This window comes from Symphalangus syndactylus, chromosome 3 (genome assembly GCF_028878055.3).
Source record: "Symphalangus syndactylus isolate Jambi chromosome 3, NHGRI_mSymSyn1-v2.1_pri, whole genome shotgun sequence".
Classification (NCBI taxonomy): Eukaryota; Metazoa; Chordata; class Mammalia; order Primates; family Hylobatidae; genus Symphalangus; species Symphalangus syndactylus.
In genome coordinates, this window is record NC_072425.2 from 78,044,439 (window position 1) to 78,064,800 (window position 20,362).

The 20,362-nt window shown below is 38.5% G+C and overlaps 1 protein-coding gene and 1 non-coding gene across 2 annotated transcripts in view; both read right to left on the minus strand.

Moving 5' to 3' along the window:
- LOC129479349 (POTE ankyrin domain family member B-like) overlaps nt 1–20,362 on the minus strand; it is a 34,025-nt gene that overhangs the window by 5,173 nt on the left and 8,490 nt on the right. Inside the window, 6 exon segments of the mRNA XM_055272353.2 lie at nt 5,928–6,094; nt 7,113–7,175; nt 8,828–8,898; nt 14,207–14,277; nt 16,748–16,885; nt 18,197–18,303. Coding sequence (XP_055128328.1) covers nt 5,928–6,094; nt 7,113–7,175; nt 8,828–8,898; nt 14,207–14,277; nt 16,748–16,885; nt 18,197–18,303 — 617 coding nt within the window.
- Nucleotides 15,399–15,501, minus strand: LOC129479924 (U6 spliceosomal RNA). The gene has a single exon (XR_008656851.1). It is a non-coding gene; the product is annotated as a U6 spliceosomal RNA (small nuclear RNA).

Here is a 20,362-nt window from a genome sequence, read left to right on the forward strand (position 1 = left end):
AACCGTGGTAGAAGGTGAAGGGGAAGCAGGCACCTTCTTCATAAGGCGGCAGGAGAGAGAGAAGTGAAGGGGAAAGAGCCCCTTATGACACCATCAGCTCTTGTGAGAACACACTCACTATCACAAGAACAGCATGGAGGAAACCCACCCCATGATCCAATCACCTCCCAGCTTGTCTTTCCTCAACACCCGGGAATTACAATTTGACATGAGATTTGCATGGAAACACAAAGCCAAACTATTGGGGGGGATCCTTATTTTTAAAATATCTAAATGTCATTATTTATAATTCAAAATAGCAATTTTTATTAGTTATGATTTTGTTTGAAAATAAAATGATCTGGTAAGTTTTTTTCACTTTTAACCTATCCAGTCAAAATATATAAAAAGTTAGATTTGCCAGCAGAAAATTGTAACTACTTTTTAATGAGATAAAAATGTATAACAATATCGCTATTATTGTACAGAGAAAAACGTGAAGAAAAGGAATTTAAAAAGACAGAATATGACTATCATATACATACATGAACTGACAAAGAGACTAAAATCTCCTACTGGAGATTAGGTTAGGACTTGAGCAAAAGCCTCTAAAAATACCAAAACCAAAAACAAAACAATTATTTTTAATAAATAAATTATACAGAGAACTCTTCTGGTTAAGAAGATGTATCAAAAAAAACTTCATGAGAGCTATTATTAACCAAGTCATCATAACCAAAACTTTAAATCCACAATTCTGGAATATTAAAAAGTTTCATTTTGAACATAGTTAATGGAAGGCAACTCTTGAACACAAAATTTCTGGTTAAAGTTGACTCAGACTTAGGAAAGAACTGACCCGTAGCCATGGTAACAAGAAGCCACCCAGAGCCAGTTCAAAATCTAGACAATCGATCAATGACCACTGGTCTTGCTCACCAACCAGTATCAATGTGAGCAGCTTGCTTCTGAAAGACAGCCAAGCAGCAACAGCTGCTCTATCAGAATAGACAGTGCCTGACCAGTATAGTCTTACTATCGGAAGCAAAAACTTCCAACTCTGTCTTTTTATTTCAAATACTGAAGGTCCATAATCCTTTGGAAAGAATTTGCGAGTCCATTAAATTTACCACCCTAACATTTTTTTAAATAAAATACTAGTGGCCGGACGTGGTGGCTCACGCCTGTAATCCCAGCACTTTGTGAGGCCGAGGCAGGTGCAGTGCCTGAGGTCAGGAGTTAGAGACCAGCCTGACAAACAGGATGAAACCCCGTCTCTACTAAAAATATGAAAATTAGCCGGGTGTCATGGCACGCACCTGTAATCCCAGCTCCTCAGGTGGCTGAGACAGGAGAATCACTTGAACCCAGGAGGCAGAGGTTGCAGTGAGCCAAGGTCACGCCACTGCACTGCAGCCTGGGTGACAGAGTGAGACTCTGTCTCTAAATAAATAAAATACCAGTAAAGTTTGCAATTCCTCTGACTCATTTTACCATAATTGCAATTATCATGATTACCAGTAAAAGAATAGTGAATAACCACAATATTGGGCTTTTCTCCCTAAGTGAAAAAAGATTAATATAAAGAATGTAGCTTATTATAAAGAGCCAAAAAAATTTTAAAAATGCATATAATTACCAGGCAAAATTGTTAAAATGACCTTGTCAAACATTTTTTAAGTGAGAATCAATCAAACAATATACCTCGGATAAACTCCATTCGTTCATTTAATACCTACTTATTAGGCAGCTACATCTGATATGCTAGGCCTTTTTCTAGGAAGTGAGGATATGGTAATGAACAATAAAAACCCTATTCATGAGAGTGAGATAAACACACAGTAACAAGACACAGATAAGGCAAAATACATAGTACATTAGAGGAGAAAAACTAAAGCAAGAAAATGAAATGTTTATGTGTTTGATGGGAAGGGTGGTGGGAAAGTTGGGATGGCCAGAAAAGTCCCTGCTGAGAAAGAGGATTTTTCTTTAATACAAAGAAAATTGTATTTGTACATCAAAGATTCTAAAAAATGACGATGTTAACAGAGTTGATGTCAAGACACAAATAGGTTTGAAGTTAGAGATGATAAATCACTTTGTTTCACTGAACCTTCCCTCAGTTACGTTAGAGAGCATCTCTGGTATGCTCCCAATTGAACCTCAAGCCTGATGCATCCTGGTGATACAATCGTAATTCCTTTCTGTTAGTCCTCGATCTCTCTCTTTTTTTGCTTTTTCTTCATTTTCTCTGGACTAGGAATTGTGCTGGTACATGGTTCTTCTTCAGAAAGGGGTTATTCCTTAATGTGTTTCTTTTTTACCCTTTTTCTTCTTCTTCTTAGGGGATTTTAAGTAAAGAACTGAAGGAATGGAAAGAGTAAGCTAGAAGAATATCTGGGAAAAAAGCATTCCAGACACAGGGAACTGCTAAGTGCAGAGGTTGCCTGGAGTCTTTAAGCCCTAGGGATAGGTAAGGAATAGCAAGAAGTTCAGTGTGGCTGAAACAGAGCAAAAGAGATAAGAAACAGAAGTTTAAGCAGGAGAGGTAACACACCAGATGGTTTACTGCCTTTTAGTTATTAGGAGGAACTCTGACACGTACTCAAGAGTGAAATGGAAAGCAATCAGAAGAAGGGCTGGGGCAGAGGAATGACACAATTTGACTTATGTTTTAAACACATCTACTGAGTTAAGAATTGACGAAAGGGAAAGTTTTTAAAATCCAGGACTATCAATTCCCAGCCTATGACACTCATCTAGACTGCAGATGACAGTGGCTCAGATGTACAAGATATGACTGGCTTCCGGATATATTCTTCAGGTAGATCTGATGAGATTTGCTGAGAGATTAGATGTGAAGTGTTGAAAGAGAGAAAGATGAGTCAAGAATGACACCGAGGCTTTGGGCAGAGCAACTGGAAGAGTTGCCATTAACCAAAGTAGGAAAGACTACATGAGGTGTAGATTTCAGGAAGGCCATCAGTAGCCCAATTTTGGATCTGACACGTGTGTGATACCCAACAGCTAATCAAATACCTATTTATTAGGTAGATACATCTGATAGCTAGGCCTGTCAAGTAGGCGGGCTGATATAGAGATCTAAAATTAAGGAGTGAGATCTGAGTTGGAGACATGCATTTGGAAATCACTAGCATATACACAGTAGAAAAAGTCACGAGAGGCTAGGCACGGTGGCTCACGCCTGTAATCCCAACACTTCGTGAGGCCAAGGCGGGCAGATCACCTGACATCAGGAGTTTGAGACCAGCCTGGCCAACATGGGGAAACCCTGTCACTACTAAAATTACAAAAATTAGCCAGGCACGGTGTCGCACACCTGTAATCCCAGCTACTCAGGAGGCTGAGGCAGGAGAAACGCTGGAACCCAGGAAGCAAAGGTTGCAATGAGCCAAGATCATGCCACTGAACTCCAGCCTGGGGGACAAAGCCAGCATTCGTCTTAAAAAAAAAAAAAAAAAAAAGTCATGAGAAAGAAGATTGAGGACTGAGCCATGAGAAACACCAACGTCCAAAAGGAGAAAGATGAGGAGCAGCAAGCGAAACAGACCATGATGAATGGACTAGAAAGGCAGGAGGAAAAGCCTGAGGGAGCGAGGTCCTGAAAGCCAAGTGAAGACACCATTAGGGAGGAGATGCCCTCCATTGGCTCAAATATTGCTGACAGATTAAATAAAATGAGGTGTAAGAAAAAATACATAGATTTATTTACAGAAAAAATTAGTGATAATCTTGAGGAAAAACAACTCTGGAGGAGTGCTGAAATTGAAGACTTACTGGCACTGAGATCAAGAGTGAATGGAAAGAAAATTTGAGTTTGTGAGTGTAGACAGTTCTTCAAGGACAACATACTTAACACTCATGACTGAGAATGATGTAATTTTCATCCACAGTCATTGAAAAGTGATAGACAAGAAACAGTAGTTTCCAAATTTTACATAACAGGTGGAGTTTTCAAATTTTATATAACAATTATATATTTTAAAGGTTATAAAAATTATACACAAATGGCATTAAATGCCAGACCAAGGTTTTAAAGGCCCCTTTGAACATTTCTAGATTGCATAAGCTGATTATCATTTTGTTCGTGCTTCTACATAAAGACCAAGAAATACTAAAAGTCTGAAGGAGAATATTTCTTGCTTGATAAAAATCAGCCAATTCTAGGATAGTTGACACTCATCAAATACACAAAGTAATTGATCACAGTAAAATACTGAGTTCTATTAACAGGAATAAAGTGGGAGAAATGCAGAACATAATCTTATTTTATAAATGAAGTTTTTAAAATTATATGAAGTCACTGTGGAAAAATATGGTGAGGTGAATACTGAAATATATCCTTTTCTCAAAGGAAAGATAATGTCACACATGCAGGGCACTTTTACAAATAAGAGTCAATGCATTAGCAGCACCTTCCTTTTAGCACAAGGGTCAGCAAATAAGCACCTGTGGGCCAAATCCAGCCCACTGCCTGTTTTTGTAAGTCAAGTATCTTGGAACACAGCCATGCTTATTCACCTTACAGTCCACAGTGTCAATTAGCTGTGTGTGATGTTGCACACCTGTGGTCCCAGCTAGTAGGGAGGCTGAGGTGGGAGGATCACTAGAGCCCAGAAAGTCGAGGCTGCAGTGAGCCGTGATCACACAACTGCACTCCAGCCTGGGAAACAGAGTGAGACCCTGTCTCAAGAAAATAAATATATGTTGTCCACAAAGCCTAAAATATTTACTAACTAGCTCTTTGCAGAAAAAGCTGGTCAACTCCTGGTTTAGTAGATCAAAGATCTTTGATGTATTTTAATAAAAGTTTTATCCAATATACTGAAATGTTTATATTAAATATAGATCCCCATGTACAATCCCTTGGCAATATTCAGATTGAGGGTCCAATATTTCAGCACTCAGGCACTGACAACAAAAATTTAGTAACTAGCAATCTTGTTGCTAACAACGTACAGTGTCAATGCAGCATGCAGCTTCCACTTGCAACACAACAGATATTACAAGAATTCTAACAAGAACTCTTAAGATGTGTCATCAAACTAAATGCCTTAAATACATTTTAATTGCGAAATAATCAGTATACTCATTTTTTAAAAATGGTTTCATAATACATTAATTTGGGGGTATGGAAATTGAGCTATTTCCTATTGATAAGGAATTAAACTAGCTCCAAATTTTTTATATAATAATGCTATAATAAATGTCTTTATATGTAAATATACATGTAACATATCTATACAAATATCCTTTACATGTATTACATATCCTTACTCTGTTATATATGTGTGTGTGTGTGAATATGCTACTAAGTTAATGTTCAAAATGTATTTACCAACAGTGTATGAAATGTCTTTTTCAATGAAACCATTTCCCTTGCAGCAACGTGGCTGGAGCTGGAGGCCATCATCCTAAGCAAACTAATGCAGGAACAGAAAATCAAATTCCACATATTCTTACTCATTGGTGGGAACTAAACATGAGAACTCATGGACACAAAGAGGAGAATAACAGACACTGGGGCCTATTTGAGGGTGGAGCGTGGCAGGAGGGAGACAACCAAAAAACTACCTTTCGAGTATTTTATTATGTGGCTGATCAAATAATCTGAACCCCAAACCTCCATGACACAGTTTACCTATGTAATAAACCTGCACATGTGCCCCGAAGCGAAAATAAAAGTTCACTGAAAAGAAAAGAAAGTGCCTTTTCCCTCACATTTGCCAATACTGGTTATTTTTCAAATAAATTAATAACTGAAAAAAACGGTAATTCATTGTTTGCTGATTTTCATTTTTCTGATTAACAGGCAAGGCTGAATATCCTAGTAAAACTATAAAATTTGTTCATCATGAATATTACCCAAATTAGGATTAGTTTGACAGCACGTAGTTACCTCATGTTCAATGCTGCCGTAGGCTCACCTGTGATACTCTTCATTCTCCGTTTCAGGAAATTGCTGGCTTTCAGGTGTTCTGCTCTTCCTTGGAGGAATTAATCCATCATCACCATTGCCGGCAGCCGCACCATTAGTCAGGTTTTCTGGGAATCCCACATGAGTACTTCCGTGCTTCTTCATTTCTTCTTCAACCTTGAGTGGAAGTTTGATATTAAGGATGGTTATCGCTTTATTGAATAGAAAGAATCTTTTTAATTGATTTTATCACTTGACCAGTTTATCATTATTTTAGTCAATAAAAATATTTCACTCTTAAATTGGATCATATATACCGAACTATTACCGTATAGTTTTAAGATGTAATTATCATATCATTAATATGTCACAGAAATTTTTGTAAAGTTTGCTTCATTTCTGTTTCAATGAATAAAACAGAATTTTCCAAAATTCAAAAAGGGCCCTCCTTCATTTTGCGCTTTTATTCCCAATAACTCTTCAGATCTTATATATGTATTTACCCCCATTTGACTGGTGGGAACACATAAATAAAAAAACAAAGACACAAAATGTGTCTTCATCCCTCTTTACAACCTAGATTTTACATTAAACAGTCATTTTAGAGGATGAGACACTGTGGGGCTTCAGGAATAGAAAGGAAGATTGCCCTTTTCTGCACTAAGACATCCTCCTCCCCCACTGCCTTTGAGCATTCTTTTTTCATTTGATTCCTGGGATATCAAAAACATGAAGGTGCTCACTGAAACCTGGGAACCAAAGTTTGCCACAACATAAGGAGCAGAGTGAAACTGCTGAGGTACAAGCATGGAATTCCAGAAAATGAGTTGCTCCCCAAATTTCACATTCGATAGTCATAAAATTTTCTAGCCGGAAAATACACAGAACAAGAAATTATCTACTTTACCCACATTATCAATTGATAATCAGACTAAAACCAAGAAAGATAAAATGATCCAAAGCTCCTAAAGTGGCATTACCTAGCATTTTATGGCACCATTTGGGATTATTCCATAATAATGAAAGAATATCTCTACGGTTTGCATCTCTTTAAAATTCAATGTACAGAATTCTGAGTTAAGTATTAAATTTTTCACTGATGATTTATGCTACTTACATGATAGGATCATGCATGCCTACATTTACTACACTTTGTTAAACAACATAATGTAAAAATCTAACTCAACACAAACACTTGAATATAAAAGTATACCTTTCTATCACCATCCTTATTTATTTCTGGTTCTTGAGACATTTTCTGCAGATGCAAAAACAGAAGGTTAATTTGCTTGTTGTATTTCTGTGATGTCTCCTCTTTTGGAGCGCATGTTTTTAAAATAATTTTATTCTTAAGTAATCAAGTATGGACAATAAAAATTAGAAAATAATTAAAATGAAATTTAAATTAATAAAGTTAAGAATTAACTTTTTAATCTATGTTTAGCTACTGCCACATCACTGGCTTCTAACATGTGAAAAATAATTCACCTTAGACAAAGGGAGAAGAAAAACATGAACCAGAAAACTTAACTTTGTCACTATTTGTTTGGACTAAACTTGTTATGTGTTAAATCTACCAAAAATGAATCAGCAGATCATTTGTAGTGTTGCAAAACCTTCCTCACTTGAAAAGAGTTTACCTCACGAAACCCTAAGTAGTGAGCCCCTACAGTGAACTGAAGTGCTTTTTTAAAAGATTCCTAACTGGATTGTAGGCACGCTTTAAATTATTAGGAGCCGAAATCAACATCAAACAGAAGGAGATGCAAATTCTTAAATTTTAATTGAAATTATATACTGTAATATGATAGTGTTATGTATCTAGATTATCTGCTTAAGTTCAGTTCTAGTATATTCTAATGTGTACTAATGACAGTAGATAAAAATTTTAATCTGTACTGATTTTCTGCAACTGAAATAAATGAGAATGTTATTGTGTTTGTGCACTAACACAAAAGCTCCCATTCTGCAAGATGTGACCCTTGTAATAGGCAGTTGGGTTGCTTTTACGACCTGGTTCCCTCCCTGAACAGAAACGCTGAGGTCAATGACAGACCACAGGGCAGAATGTATCTTTAATCTTGGTATCAGTGACTGACAATATAAAACTGCAGATTTTCAATCACTGGCTATGATTACTCTTTAACCATGAATCCAGCTCAGGGACCATCAGTGTTACATTGTTCATAATTCCTATTGCTTAATAATATGATTCAATAATCGATGTTACTTTATCACGTTACGGTGTTGTAAAAATAAAAGAACAAAGTTCTGAAATTTGCTTCTGCCTCTATTCCAAAAGGAAAGATTAGCTATAAGCTAGTCAAGAAGGCAGATAAGAACATTTGAAAATAAGAGTATTTTAAATTTTATAGTGGGTTATGTTGAAGTTAAATATCAAATATTAAATTAGAATCTATTGATTCTTCTGTTAATAAGGTTGCTGAATTTATTACAATAAATTTTAAGAATCTATTAAAATACCTTTTTTATTTTTTTTGAGACGTAGTCTTGTTCTGTCACCCAGGCTGGAGTGTAGTGGCAGATCTCAGCTCACTGCAAGCTCCACCTCCCAGGTTCATGCCATTCTCCTGCCTCAGCCTCCCGAGTAGCTCGGACTGCAGGCACTGGCCACCACGCCCGGCTAAGTTTTTGTATTTTTAGTAGAGACGGGGTTCACCGTGTTAGCCAGGATGGTCTCGATCTCCTGACCTCGTGATCCGCCCGCCTCGGCCTCTCAAAGTGCTGGGATTACAGGCGTGAGCCACTGCCTGGCCAAAAGATTCTTAAAAAAAGAATCTATTGATTCTCAAAGCCTAGTCTGAAAGGTAATTTCATTTGGACTATCTAATATTATTAAGGCAAAAAAAAAAGGTTAAACCAAAAGTTTAAATGTAAAAGTTTCCATGCCTCTGGCTGGCCATTTTCACTTCCTTTAAGCCTTTGTGACTCTTCCCCTGATGGTAGCTTTAAGTCTTGTTCTGTTGAAAAATCCACATATTCAGTTAAAGTCAACTACTTCGAACAGTTAAAAACTACTGCCTTTTAAAAACAGATTTAAGATATTTCATTTTATTTCATAAATTGAGCATTTAACCTTTCGTGAAATTGTCATTTAAGAAAAAATTCTCAAAAACTTCAAAAAAACACTTGGGGAGACAACAGATGTCACCAGATTGAAGACACACAAACATGTCAAAATTCCCTCACAAATTCATCCACCCAACATCAATGAACAAAACCACCAGAACAAAGCTTTCAAATACAGTAGAAACATATAAGGTGACACAGTATATTGTTCTCCACTTCCTAATAGTACCTTATGATTTCCAAAATCACTGCTGACACCTTTATTAGTGTACAACATCTTCCTAATATCTAAAATGTTTCCCTCCACTATTCTGACAAATTTATTTTATTTTATTTTATTTTTTATGAGCCAGGGTCTTGCTCTGTCACCAGGGTGGAATGCAGTGGCGCGATCAGCTCACTGCAACCTCACACTCCCTGGTTCAAGCAATTCTCCTGCCTCAGTCTCCTGAGTAGCTGTGATTACAGGCAAGCACTACCACACCCACCTAATTTTTGTATTTTCAGTAGAGATGGGGTTTCACCATTGGACAGGATGGTCTCGATCTCCTGACCTCATGATCCCCTCCAAAAGTGCTGGGATTACAGGTGTGAGCCATCACACCCGGCCTTATTTTCATCTTTTAAAACAATGCTATGTGAAGTCTTCCTTGATTCTGCATGTCTTTCCCCAGATAAACAGGTACCTCCTTCCTTGAGGCTGCCTTAGTACTTTATTGATTTTTCTACTGCATCTTTACCATCTAAACTGTGCATTATTCCTCCACATGTCTGTCCCCTCTGCTCCAAGACTGCAGGGGAGAGTCTTGCACATCATCTTTGTAAAAACAGTCTTTGTTTTACTCAGACATTTTTTATTGAGTCCTCCTACATACATGCTAGGCATTAGGGTCTAAAAAGAATGAAAATAAAGCCTGTCAGGGATGGCTTTTCTAGAACACATGCCCAAGCAGAGACTTAAATATTGAGGCTAGCCAGATTAAAAGGGGTAGAGGGCAGGAAAGGGTGACAGCATGCCAGGCAGCAGCAAGAGCGGGAGCGAGGCCTGAAAGAGTGAAAGTATTTGCCTACAATAGAAGGATGAGTGAGTAGGGCACTACCAGCAGCTCAGTAATGCCAGAGAAAGGGCACACAGGGAAAAGGGCTAAAGATGGAGAGTGGGGCAGAAGTCAGATTATGAAATCCTTATGTGAAATTTTAAGATGCCTGGACATTAATGTTCAAGAGTGGTCCCTGGTCCTATGCATTAGATATAGATCACTTTAAATGCCAAAACCAATATTCCTAGTCAACAATTATTCATTAAGACAAGGTGACACATAGCTTATGCGGACACAGCTGAGATGATACTATGTAGCAAATTCTCAACAATTCCCATGAACACTTGGAAAGTCAGTTCTGTAATAAAGTCATACAAATTATAATAAAGCAGTAAATATTTGGTTTGGGAAGATGCTTTGTAAAGTTATAGTGCATATGAATACAACTAAGAGTTGTGAATTCAGAGCTGTGACAATAAAGCAAAGAAACCACATTGTGTTTGAGTCAGCAATCTTTAGATTTCTATCCAGTCTTCCTACCCAGTCCATAAATTCTAACTATAATCCTGTTACTCACTCTCAAGTTCACGTTAAATACTATCCCATACCAAAAACACTCTTTCTCTTACTTCTTTTCATTATTTATATGTAGCCTTGTTTAAAGGAAGAACAGAAAAATGCCCTGCTAAAGGGATTCTGTTTGGCTGCAGGCTGCAAGAGGGAAAAACACAAAGCAGGTTTTGCAGAAAATGATTTTTTAGAAGTCAGAACTATGACGTGAAGTCAAGCAGGGCACTCTAGGACTGAATTTGCTGTGCTGCCTTAATACTCTCCTTGCTCTTTCTTTTCTGGCAGCTGTGACTCACACAGGTCATGGAGAGTATCATTCCCTAAGAGGAACAACTCCGATATTCATCTTTATCTATTAAGTTCATCTGTCCCAATTCTGTGTTCTGTGGATGCTGACTTTCGGTCACGGATGGTGATACACATGGACATTTATCATCAACTTTCAGATTCTCGGATCTTTGACAAGTCTTATTGCTGAGAGTCAGACTAGTAGGATGCAAATTATAAATGCTGATTATCCAATTACCTACTCAAAATATCCTACACAAATATTCCATTAAACATGCATAGAAAAACATTAGTCATTCCTGCTGACCTGCTGCTCTTTGCTCTTCTGTATTCACCAGAAAATTTTCTACTCCTTCCTCACGTCCAGGTTAAATACTGGTGTACAACCTGGAAACCTGTATATCATCTGAGATTTCTCTCTGTCCCTCAAGCCCTTCTCATTCAATTATCACTAAATCATATTGACTATACCTCTCTTCTGCCTCCGTTTTGTATTCCCACTGCCACTGGGAACATAAACATTTACAAAATGGCTTTTATTTACAAGAAAACCGCAACTATTAATGTTATTTCTTACATGAAAAAAAAATTAAGCCAAACAAATGAAAAAGGCATAACAAGGGCCAACACATTAAAATGAGTAACTGAGATTCCTAAAGTTATTTCACCATGGATGGGTGAAAGCCTTGTAATACATAGATACTAATCCAAGGATGTGTGACATGGAAACTACAGCTGACTATTGCAAAAGCTTCCTTTGTCTCCTGGTTTCTTTACATGGTAAAGAACCTTCCATTAATCCCAGCAAACTATAGGCTACAGACCAAATCCAATCTACCTTATGCCTTTGTAAATAAAGTTTTCTAGGAGCTCAGTCATGCCTGTTTGCTTACGTATAATCATGATTTCACACTACAAAGCAGACAACAGCAGGGTTAAGTAGATATGACAGACCACACAGTCTGAAATATTTCCCACCTGGTCCTTTACAGAAAAAGCTTGCTAACTCATCTTACACCATAACCAGAATGCCTTAATACTCAAATTTAATCTTGTGACTCCCCTGCTCAAATTTCTCCAATGAGCCCCTGCAGCACACACTGTTGGCTCCCTATCAATAGCCATGCCTTATTCTTTCTTGCAGAAGAAACACAAGTCTATTAGGATATTTATTATCCCAATCCCCCTCCTCAGCCTCAGAAAGAGAAATGTTTATTCTAAGCTAATCAGGTATTTGCCTTCCCAGTACCTGGTTTGGGAATGAGCATGCGGTGTGACCCAGCCAATGAAATGCTACAGGAAGCCCCTTGTGCATGCTTCTAAGTTTTCTCCCTGTTTAAAAGACACATGTGAAGAAAAGCAGCGCTCGCGATGTTGTGTTGGGAGAACGAGATGTTTGGAGCTGCTGCGGATTAGCCAACCACGAAAGGCGACGTGAATAAAACACTGCCAACAGCACAGCTGAAAGAGGGACAAGTGGGATCCCTAGGATATCAATGAACAAACAAAACAACTCTGGTTCCTACTGTTTTAGCCACTGCTCATCTAGTATTTGCAGTCCAAAGCATTCTACCTGGTAAACTTCCCATGGCCCACAGGATAAGACATACTCATTCCTATAGTATTGAAAAGTCTATCATAAACTTGCCTTAGCTAAATATCCACCTCATTCCCAACCTCTCGTATCTCAGTTTTCGTACTAGCAAAAGTGAATTGCTCAGAAACCCTGCAAAGTTCACTCAAGCATCTTGACTTTTGCACTTGCTGCTCTTCCTGCCAGACAGGCAATCTCATTAGATGTTCCTTCTGGCAAACACACAACCTCGTTGCATGTTCCTTCTGCCAAACATTATTCTTCTGCTTCTTTACCTAGAAAAATTCTTCTTTCTCTGCATGCTTACCTTAAATCATACCTACTTTTTTCCAAAATTTTCATTCCTCATTACGTATGTCTGGCACATAATCAATATATAATAAATCATAATTATAAGCTTCCAGTGGGCATCTAGCACACAGTAAGCACTGAATAAAGTAGTAAAATAATGAAAATGACAATGATAATAACAAGCTCCTGTCTGTATTTTTGTTTGTGTTCTTTAGCATCAGAAAAATGGTTAGTATCTAAAAGATATTTGATAGTTATTTGTTAAGCGGACAAGCGAAAACATAAATAGAAATGTTTTCTTTGTAAATTCTGTTGAAAAAGCACAGAAATGGAGACAGCTCCACTACAAGCACCTTAAAGATCAAAACTACATCTATTCCATCTTTGTCTCCTGCAACTTATGAAACCTAACTTACAGAAGCTCTTTGATAAATAGATGGCTAAATTAAAGGTGTCCTCATACAGTTTAGACTACACAATGTATTAGGTGTCCACAACCAGGTAGCATAGTAGCATTTTTGTTAGTGTGAAACATTTTTCTACTTTTATTATAATCTGCTGAGCCTAGAGTTGGGCAATTTGTATATTTATTATGACAATCTTTTGGCAAATGGTAGCAGAGCATCTTGTTCTAACAAAATTAGTGTTATCATGATAATTAACCAGCAGGTAGAACACGTATTGTACCAACAAAGTAAATATATCTCTTTCCAACTTCAAATGAGGAGCAATGAAGTCAGTAATAGTGAGAACTTATTGGGAAAGCATATGTAATATGACTTGTGCTTCAGTGTTCTTTTGTGATAAAAAATTCCTTACTTTTACTTTTTTATCTATGGTAGAACCACCCAGAGCAGGGGTCCTCAACTCCCAGGCCACAGACTCATACCAGTCCATGGACTATTATGAACCACACCACACAGGAGGAGGTGAGCAGTAGGCAAGCCAGGGAAGCTTCACCTGTATTTACAGCCACACCCCATGGGTCATATTACCACCTGAACTCTGCCTCCAGTCAGATCAGTGATAACATCAGATACTCATTGGAGCATGAACCCTGTTGTGAACTGCCCATCCGAGGGATCTAGGTTGTGTGCTTCGTATGAGAATCTAATGCCTGATGATCTGTCACTGTCTCACTTTGCCCCCAGATGAGACCATCCAGTTGCAGAAAAATAAGCTCAGAGCTTCCATGGATTCTACATTATGGTAAGTTGTATAATTATTTCATTATATATCACAATGTAATAATAATATAAATAAAGTAGCACAATAAATGTAACATGATTGAATAATGTTGAAACCATCCCCACCTTTCCCCAGCCCATGGAAAGATTGTCTTCCACAAAACCGGTCCCTGGTGCCAAAAAGGTTGGGGACAACTGACCTAAAGTAATTCACTGTCACAAGTCTTACCTGGATTGCTGTTTTCAGAAGAAACATTTAGCATCTGTTTTTCTTTGTAGTCAGAAAGTAACTGGCAAATTCTATGTATAAAAATATAATAAACCAAATTACCATTTTAATACTGATATAAAAAATACTTACCAAATGTAAAATTCTTAAGAGTATTTCAAACAATATCAGAATATCAGAACTTAATAGTATTATCCCATCCACTTATGAGTACATTCTGCAAACTTCTCTTTAAGCTTCTAATTAAAGAAGAAAAAAAATGTAGGGTGAAATACTCATAAATCGAGGGCATGTGACCCAGTAAATTAGGTTGCATTAGCATGACATGATAGAAAGTGTCCCGACTCTGCATAAGTCCTAGCTCCATAATGAACAGCTATTTGTTCTTGGACAACTTGCTTCTCTTAGGCTCAATGTCTTCTTCAACAAAGTGAGGACTTTGCTGCCTTATTTCACTAGGTTGTTATAAAGATTTAAGGAGATAACATTTTTTAAATGCTGAGAGAAATAGTAAAGCAATGGAATAATCTCTTCCTAAACTTTATGACTAAAATTATCCTGGAATCTCAAATAAAACCCAATGGGTATTTTGTTCATAGGTTCTAATATGCAAATGTTGTAGTTTTCAGAAAATGTTATTGAGTCCTAATTTTGCCTCTTAGTTGCCCTACTCCTTATGGCTTATAATTCAGGGCATCTCAACTATGTCATAGTTTGTAACTAAATTTATTCATAAATATCGCATTAAAGTAGGTACTGTGATTGTCCACTATTACGGAGTTGATCAATCACACCAAGGGCAGAAAAACCAATGGATGTTAAGACCTGGCTTGTACCCACGATCCTTCTCTACAGACTCAAACTCTCAGCCAGCAGATGTTTGTTAGGATAATGCTTTATATTGATGTTCCATTCCAGCTGACATGGGAGACCAAAAGTCTACTTTTATTTTTTTTAGTTTCCATGAAGAAGTTGCAAGTTGACATTCTGTAATTTTCGACATACATACTAACAATGTATTTCGCACCAAACACGTTATTCAGCTCAAAGTCATCTCACAGACCATCTTACATGACTATTTTTGCAGTGCAAATCACAATTTCAGTATTTTGGTGGCACCCATTTTGCTTTGATCCACACTGTTTCCTTAGAGCTAGTCAGCAAATAGTCAAATGACCTTCCAGTGACTGCACAAAATATGGAATGCTTCAAAGATTTGTGCTGCCTCCTTATGCAGAAGCCATGCTAACTTTCTCCGTATTGTTCCAATTTTAGGATATGTGCCGCCAAAGCAAGCAAAAAGTCCTACTCTTACAAATGATTAGCGATGAGTCATGGACAAGGCTTGGCTCTGTTAAGTCCAACTAACCTACTTGAGATTCTGAGAATTCTCTTCAATGGCTTCCTGTGAGCTAGAATTTGAATGTATTTTAAAATCTTGAGCTAGAGATGGAAGTAGCTTGGACGATTTTCATTATCATGTAAATCAGATCACTCAAGGGGCCAACCACAGCTGGCAGCCACTGCTCAGGGGAAGGTTCATATGGGATTTTCTACTGCCCAAGGTTCTATACAGGATATAAAGGTGCCTCACAGTACAGATCTGGTAGCAAAGAAGAAGAAACACTGATCTCGTTCTGCCACATTATTTGAACCCCTCTGGATCCTTTAGAACAAGCCCACCCAATACCTGCTAGAGAAAAGACCAACAACGGCCTCAAAGGATCTCTTACCATGAAGGTCTCAGCTAATTCTTGGCTAAGATGCGGGTTCCACATTAGGTTCTGAATATGGGGGGAAGGGTCAATTTGCTCACTTTGTGTGCGGATAAAGTCAGGATGCCCAGCAGCCAGAGCAGGGGGCTGGTGCTTTGGGAACAATGGCTGAGCATATAAGCATAGGTATGGGAACTAAAAAACGTTGTAACTTCAAAGTCACTGTATAAATCACCATGAAGACTTGACGGACCTGAATCTACCGATTCATCTTAAGGCAGCAGGACCAGTTTGAGTGGCAACAATGCAGCAACAGAATCAATGGAAACAACAGAATGATTGCAATGTCCTTTTTTTCCCTCCTCCTTCTGACTTGATAAAAGGGACTGTCTTCCTTGGATTTAGTGAACCCCTTCAGTTCCTGAAAATTTCAAGGAGTATATAGGACATAGTCCCCAGAAGACAGTACAAGACTTTCTGATAAACTGGACATTTCCAGGCCCAAATAACTAATCAGAAAAATCAAAGATGTGACACTATTTTTAATCCCATGCACAGGTGTTACACTTGGATGAAATGAACAATGTTGGGATCTCTAAGGATAAAGGTCTTAAAAGTCTTGAGATAAAGAATCCTGCACCCGCTGGTACTTCTAACTTGCCTTGCTTTTTGTCTGATTTCTGGCTGATGCAGGGGACTAACTCACTGCCACTCTAAAACTACCTGAACCAAACTACGACATCTCACTTGATATGTAAGATGCAACTGTTATAATTATTTTAAACCTCAATTTGGCATTAACTAGCCTTTTAATGTAAACACTTACACATTATGATGACTAGAAACAGCATACTCTCTGGCCGTCTGTCCAGATAGATCTTGAGAAGATACATCAATACTTTGCTCAAGTAGAAGGCTGACTATACTTGCTGATCCACAACATACAGCAAGTATGAGAGCAGTTCTAAAATGACAGAGATAGGAACTGTAATAAAGTTATTTTAAAAGCTAATTTGATATACGTTACCAATTTAACATCTTGCCTGTCCGTGCAGAATCAAACATTTACATGTACTAAAAGACACAAGCATCTTCAGTGCTCAAGTGTTCATCTTTGTAAAATACCACCAAGGTTAAAAGGAAGGGACAAAACAAACCCCTGTTATCTCAGTGGGGTATTGCATAGCAGAAGCTACTAATTTAAAGTCCTTTGATGGGCAAGAAACAATGTTAGGGCCACTTATCTGAAGTGAACAAAGATTTAAGTGAAGATTTCATCACAGCTTCCCTAGACTGATCCGCTGTAATAGAAAATCAGCTAGGGGGTAAAATAAATAAGAGCTCTCTGCATGCTGAAAGCAGTAAGATTAATAATAATGGTAAGAATAGTAGTCACAGGAGTTTCAGCTAATGATGCCAATAAGCATGTGCTAGGCACTGAATTAAATGCCACATCGATCTTTCTTTCTTATGCACAGCCAACTTTGAAGGATATATTCTCCTACTTTTCATTTTTGACAACATATTTGGTGGTAAATAACATTCTCAAGGTCACACACCTAGCAAGTAAGAAAGTTAGGAATTAAACCCAGTATCGTGTGAATCCAAAGTCTAGCTCTTTTCTCTTTATCACCCACCTATCGCTTGCCTTCATTAAAGGAAAAGTGTATCCACTTAAAACTATCTTCACTCGCTCTCTCCATACCAATTAAAAATAAAAACATCAAAATACACTGGAAATAAAAAAGGAAAAAAGCTGTTGAACCCACAGTATGTGGGAATAGCAATTAATTGTCATGTAGGGATAAGTTAACAATATTCTTCAAAGAAAGCAACTTAAGGCAAAGTCATTGAAAAGACAAAGGATTTTCTACCCCTATTCATGTTTAATACAGCGTATTTAGTGGAAAAGCATGTAATACACAGAGGTTAAAAACTGTTAGAAAGGGTTAAGAAGTTCAATACTGAGTCATAAAGTAAACTAAAAGTTAAAGTTCAAACTTCATAAAATTAATATGAAATCCCTTTAGCTAACATAAGATCATGTAACCAAAAATGTCACATAACAAATAACATCAGTAAATATAATAAAAGATGAATTCTACTAAAACTGTTCTTTATGTTGCCCAGTCCAAATAACTGTTTTTCTACCTAACTGATTTGTGTTCATACTGATCACTATATCCCAGTAAGTATACATTAATCTTATTAATTTAATATTTATGACTTGAGTGACTGCTATCTAGAACACACAGATTAAAAGAAAGAGCTATACCTTCCATATATACCCAGTGCATTTAAATTAGCTTTTTTCTTGATTAAAAATTTCACCACTTGCTGTTTTCGTTCATGTACACCAAGTAACAGTGGTGTGAGGCCGTGCTGTAAAACAATACAAAGCAAAAACTTATGTAATTCAAAAAAGTACATATTCCTCAACTGAAGTGGAAATTTTATAGAAGATCTTATGGACTTACAGGCATAGAAAGTAAATAAAATGTAGTCGCTTCCTTCTCACTCTTCTGTGCTTTCCCACACGCTGCTCCTTCCCTTGGAAACACCCCTTCTCTGCCTCACCACGTTAACTCTAATCAACTCAAAAACTCACTTTAAACATTTACTGCTTCCAAGACTCTTTACTTCTAACCCAGCATTTGGTATGGCATTATTGGATGATAATATTTTTCCCATCTAAACAAACAGCTTCCTGAGGGCAGGAGCTGTATCTTTTGTCTATATATCCTCAACCCTAAGACAAACTGTGTATAAAGCAAGAATTTGCATGTAAAATATTTCTTTAGTTTCATGTTTTACTGAAAGTTCAACCTCCAACATGCAACAAAAATTGCTATTAAAACTCATACTGCCCATTTGAAAAAATTTTCCAACATTTATTTATTTAAAATCTATCTGTATTTAATTTTCCCAGATTGTTAACTAAATCCTCAGTTCATAGGACTACTGAAACTAAATTAACAGAATTCCTATCTGTATTCTTAGTAACTCCATGGTTTTAAGTGTTTAAAACTGCCATGCTGATTATGCCAAAGCTCTACATACTTGAGACACACTGGATAGTCCATAATACAGCTTCAACTGACAAAAAACGGTTTAGAATTTGCTATAATTCTAATTGAGAAAACTCTGCTCTTAACGACTTACTGACCTAAGCGCTTGAATGATTGAACAAAGAGACACAAAATCCTGAGAGGGCCATCCTCTACTTATTGAAAGACTACCCACAGCAAATTTCTTTTTTTTTTTTTTTTTTACTTTTTTATTAATTTTTTTTGCACACAAAAACAATAAACATTTTCTAAAAATACATACAAACAAAAAGATGCATATCAAACATATTAGGAAGGTTGCACATGGGAAGTCGGGGAATAGAAATGGGGGGTGGGAGTTAAAATAAATGAGAGAGGAACTTTATATGGATCAGTGATAATAACTCAATCCTCTATTTGACAAAGAAGAGGGAGAAGGAAGAGGAAGAAAAAGAAAGTGGGATAAAGGATCAGAAAGGGAGGAAAATAGAAAAAATTAGAGTATGACTCCAGGGTAGACCTGTTTTGTTGTCACTGAGTTGGTTGGTTGGTTTGTCTGTTGTATTTTTCATGTTTCGCCAAGTTGGCCAGACTGGTCTCGAACTCCTAGCCCGAAGTGATCAACCCGCCTCGCCCCCTAGAGTGCCGGGACCACAGGCGTGAGCCACCACGTCCAGCCCCCACATTGCATCTGGCCTCCGTGGTAGACCTCCCAGACGGAGCGGCCGGGCAGAGGTGCTCCTCACTTCTTCTCAGACACAGGGCGGCCGGGCAGAGGCGCTCCTCACTTCCCAGACGGGGCGGCCAGGCAGAGACGCTCCTCACTTCTTCCCAGACGATAGGGGGCCGGGCAGAGGCGCTCCTCACTTCCCAGATGATGCGTGGCCGGGCAGAGGCGCTCCTCACTTCTTCCCGGACGGGGCGGCCGGGCAGAGGCGCTCCTCACTTCTTCCCGGACGGGGCGGCCGGGCAGAGGCGCTCCTCACTTCTTCCCGGACGGGGCGGCCGGGCAGAGGCACTCTTCACTTCTTCCCAGATGGTGCGGCTGGGCAGAGGCGCTCCTCACTTCCTCCCAGATGAAAGGTGGCCGGGCAGAGGCGCTCCTCACTTCCCAGACGATGGGTGGCCGGGCTCACTTCTTCCCAGACGGTGCGGCTGGGCAGAGGCGCTCCTCACTTCCTCCCAGACGAAAGGTGGCCGGGCAGAGGCGCTCCTCACTTCCCAGACGATGGGTGGCCGGGCAGAGGCGCTCCTCACCTCCCAGATGATGGGTGGCCGGGCAGAGGCGCTCCTCACCTCCCAGATGATGGGTGGCTGGGCAGAGGTGCTCCTCACTTCCCAGATGGGGCGGCCGGGCAGAGGCACTCCTCACTTGCCAGACGGGGCAGCCGGGC